General features: G+C 43.5%; 1 protein-coding gene across 1 annotated transcript in view; it reads left to right on the top strand.

Annotated features, from left to right (window-relative positions):
* The window catches only part of arfgef3 (ARFGEF family member 3), an 83,306-nt gene that overhangs the window by 50,134 nt on the left and 29,958 nt on the right, over positions 1 to 3,214 (top strand). The window contains 3 exon segments of the mRNA XM_032541139.1: positions 808 to 869; positions 1,538 to 1,683; positions 2,595 to 2,774. Of these exon segments, the coding sequence (XP_032397030.1) occupies positions 808 to 869; positions 1,538 to 1,683; positions 2,595 to 2,774 (388 nt within the window).

The following is a 3,214-nucleotide window of genomic DNA, read 5'->3' as shown; positions in this document are numbered from 1 at the left end:
ATCTATCTATCTATCTATCTATCTATCTATCTATCTATCTATCTATCTATAAATAAATGACAGCTACATGCTTGCTTATTTTATGATTGAGTAACAATCTGCTGCTTCCTTGTTATCACCTTGTCAAATCAGCAGCCAGCATGGCGGGGACTCTTGGTGGAATGGGAATCTGGCGGGTAAATTACCGACATTTGGTGCTTTGCAGGAGCTGCATTGGTTGTGGATTTTCTTGAGTTTTTATACCAGCCACAAGATGGCAGGTATAAAAGAGTGTTTATGACTAGGATCACATTTAGAATGAGGTTTAGGTTAGAGGCCTAACAAGTACAGAAATGGAAATATGTGTGTCAGTGTGCGTGCCAAAAGCTCTGCACAAGTTTATCGCTGCCAGGGAATAAAGTGTGTGTTTATTTCACAGATCATGTCTTATGTAACCAGTTATCATGCCTGCTATTAGGAGCAAAATAGAGAAAGTGTTCCCTCTGAAATCTGAATCTGTTTTGCAACAGATTACAAGCTGAACGTGGTGCCAAAACGTTGGAAATACTCCTCTGCACATGGCTTTCCCAAAAGCAGTAACCTTAAAGGACAACACTGCTGTTTTTACATTTTTTTATTTCAAAGGAATGTCACAGCACTTTAAAACAGCCATTTTAAATGTGTGTGTGTGTGTGTGTGTGTGTGTGTGTGTGTGTGTGTGTGTGTGTGTGTGTGTGTGTGTGTGTGTGTGTTTCAGGTTGTTGAGAAGAAGCAGCTACCAAGCTGAACTGGTTGGTCTGGTCGGCTTCCTGCAGCAGCTCAGGAAAGTTCTCAGTCTCAGCTGTTTGACTCCGTTACTGAGACTGGAGACTACTCACTGGCAATGCCAGGTACACACACACACACACACACACACAACACACACCACACACACCACACACACCACACACACCACACACACCACACACACACACACACATTCATGTATGCGTGAGCCTTCCAGAGCGAGATCCAGATCATCTGGCTTTCAAAACCTAAAGGTTCCTGTTGAAACTGTTTTTATTATGATGTGACACAACGATAATGTAAAAGGCTTAAACAGTTCATCATTAGTCAGGGAGAAAATGTCTGTGTTACCTCGTCGAAAATAAGATATCAGATATAGTTCTGTTGATATAGTAGTGGATAGTGAGGAGATGTTGGCTGTATGTGACAAAAAATCTTGTAGCCTAAAAAAGTGTGACATGATTTAAAGCACCTTTAAGTGAATATGTTATAATATTTACTTCGGCTAAAGGGACCATAAATCTGAGATTGAATTTAACCAAAATAGTAATCCATTTAGCGTGAAGAAGTGAAGAAGCGCCACAGTTTTTTTTCTTTGTATTCTTTAGAAGCCATCTGGTCCCGCTGTACTAATCACAGATTTACGAACATGAAATGCCTCATTAAATAACTGATTTCATTACCACACGTATTAGGAAATTAATATAAGAGTTAAAAAAAGCCGTGACTGAAGCCCAGTCAGACTCATTATTGCCCCTCTGTGTGTCTGTAGGCGAGGCCAAGTCGACGCTGGACCGTCGCAGCGCTCTGCATCTCTTTCGCCTGGGCGAGGGCATGCTGAGGATCGCCATGAACAAGAACCGCCCTCTGCTGCACATGATGAGGGCCTGGAGCGTGGTGGCCCCACACCTGGTCGAGGTAGGGGACTTTTACAGGGGGTGTCCCGGCCAAGACAGCAGCACAGAGACATAAATGAACCAACAGCAGGCTTCAAACAAACAACAAATTACATCAACAGGGTTTCTGCGGGGTCTGGTTGAAAGAAACCCGAATTTCTGATTCTTTTTTGAAAATGGGTCAAATTGACCCGAAGACAACAGGAGGGTTAAAGTGTGCTGGACCTTCTTTTGGCTGTCACACCCCACAGAGAAGGGACTGGACCTGGAGACCGTTTTTGTTAAAAAATACCTGTAACTACCAGTAGCCTGGCCGTCAGAGGAGCACGGTTTGTAGTCCGTTAGAATGAGACAGTCGAGAGAATAAATGTTGTTTGTACTGTCTGCCTGCTGTCTTCTGTGCTGAGGGTACACCCAGGAACAGTGAGTCCTTCTTCTATAACATCTAGTCCAATGGATCCAGGCCAATAAATAGGGGCGTGCCCGACTAAGAATTTTCATAGTCGAATCTGAATTGTAAATTTCTTTAGCCTGCGTCAACTGACCGTCAAAACAAAGGATCTTACTCTTTAACAAAAAGGTCGACCTCCTCAGATTAATATTCCAGACTATGAAAGGGTTTCTGAGCCTGTCAGCGGCAAAACAAACAATTTTGTGAAGGTAAACACAAGCTGGGCACTTGTACCTGCAGCCATATTTAACATATTTATTAAAATATTCAACATAATTGTCGTAACTCAGGGATAATTTATAGATAAAGAAAATTGCAAAGAGATTATTTGTTAAGAATATGCTGAAAATATGTACTTCACGTTCTGCACTGTGCCCTTGACTGTACACATGATGAGAATAGATGTGAATAGATAACCACTTTGTGAAGAATATAGTTTATACTCACGTTGCAACCACGGTAACACTTGCTTCTTCTCCCAGGCGGCATGTCACAAGGAGCGCCACGTATCCCAGAAGGCCGTTTCCTTCATCCATGACGTTCTGACGGAGGTGCTGACGAGCTGGGCGGAGCTTCCACACTTCCACTTCAACGAGGCGCTGTTCAGGCCCTTCGAGCACATCATGCAGCTGGAGCTGTGTGACGAGGACGTACAGGACCAGGTGAAGTCCTGCATTGCAAGTCCGACCTCCACAATGTATTAAAGGCTCCATGACCTTGTACCTCACGGCTAATTCCTGGATACGAGAATAATCTGTCAGGAGTTGTTTTGCATTTCTTTAAACCAATCCCATTAGTCGTCTTGGGCAGCGTTATGCTCCTAACACAGCGACAGTGGTTATGCAAAATAGTCTCGTTAAAGGTCCCATGGCATGAAAATGTCACTTTATGAGTTTTTTAACACTAAATTTGTGTCCCCCCCAGCCTGCCTATGGCCCCCCAGTAACCAGAAATGGTGATAGGTGTAAACCAAGCCCTGGGTATCCTGCTCTGCTTTTGAGAAAATTAAAGCTCAGATGGGCCGATGTGGAATCTTGCTCCTTATGAGGTCATAAGGGGAAAGGTTACCTCCCCTATCTCTGCTTTGCCTGCCCAGAGAATT

Source organism: Etheostoma spectabile, chromosome 17 (genome assembly GCF_008692095.1).
Source record: "Etheostoma spectabile isolate EspeVRDwgs_2016 chromosome 17, UIUC_Espe_1.0, whole genome shotgun sequence".
NCBI lineage: Eukaryota > Metazoa > Chordata > Actinopteri > Perciformes > Percidae > Etheostoma > Etheostoma spectabile.
Note: the sequence above shows the minus strand (reverse complement) of the source record. Positions and strands in the feature narration are given on the sequence as shown.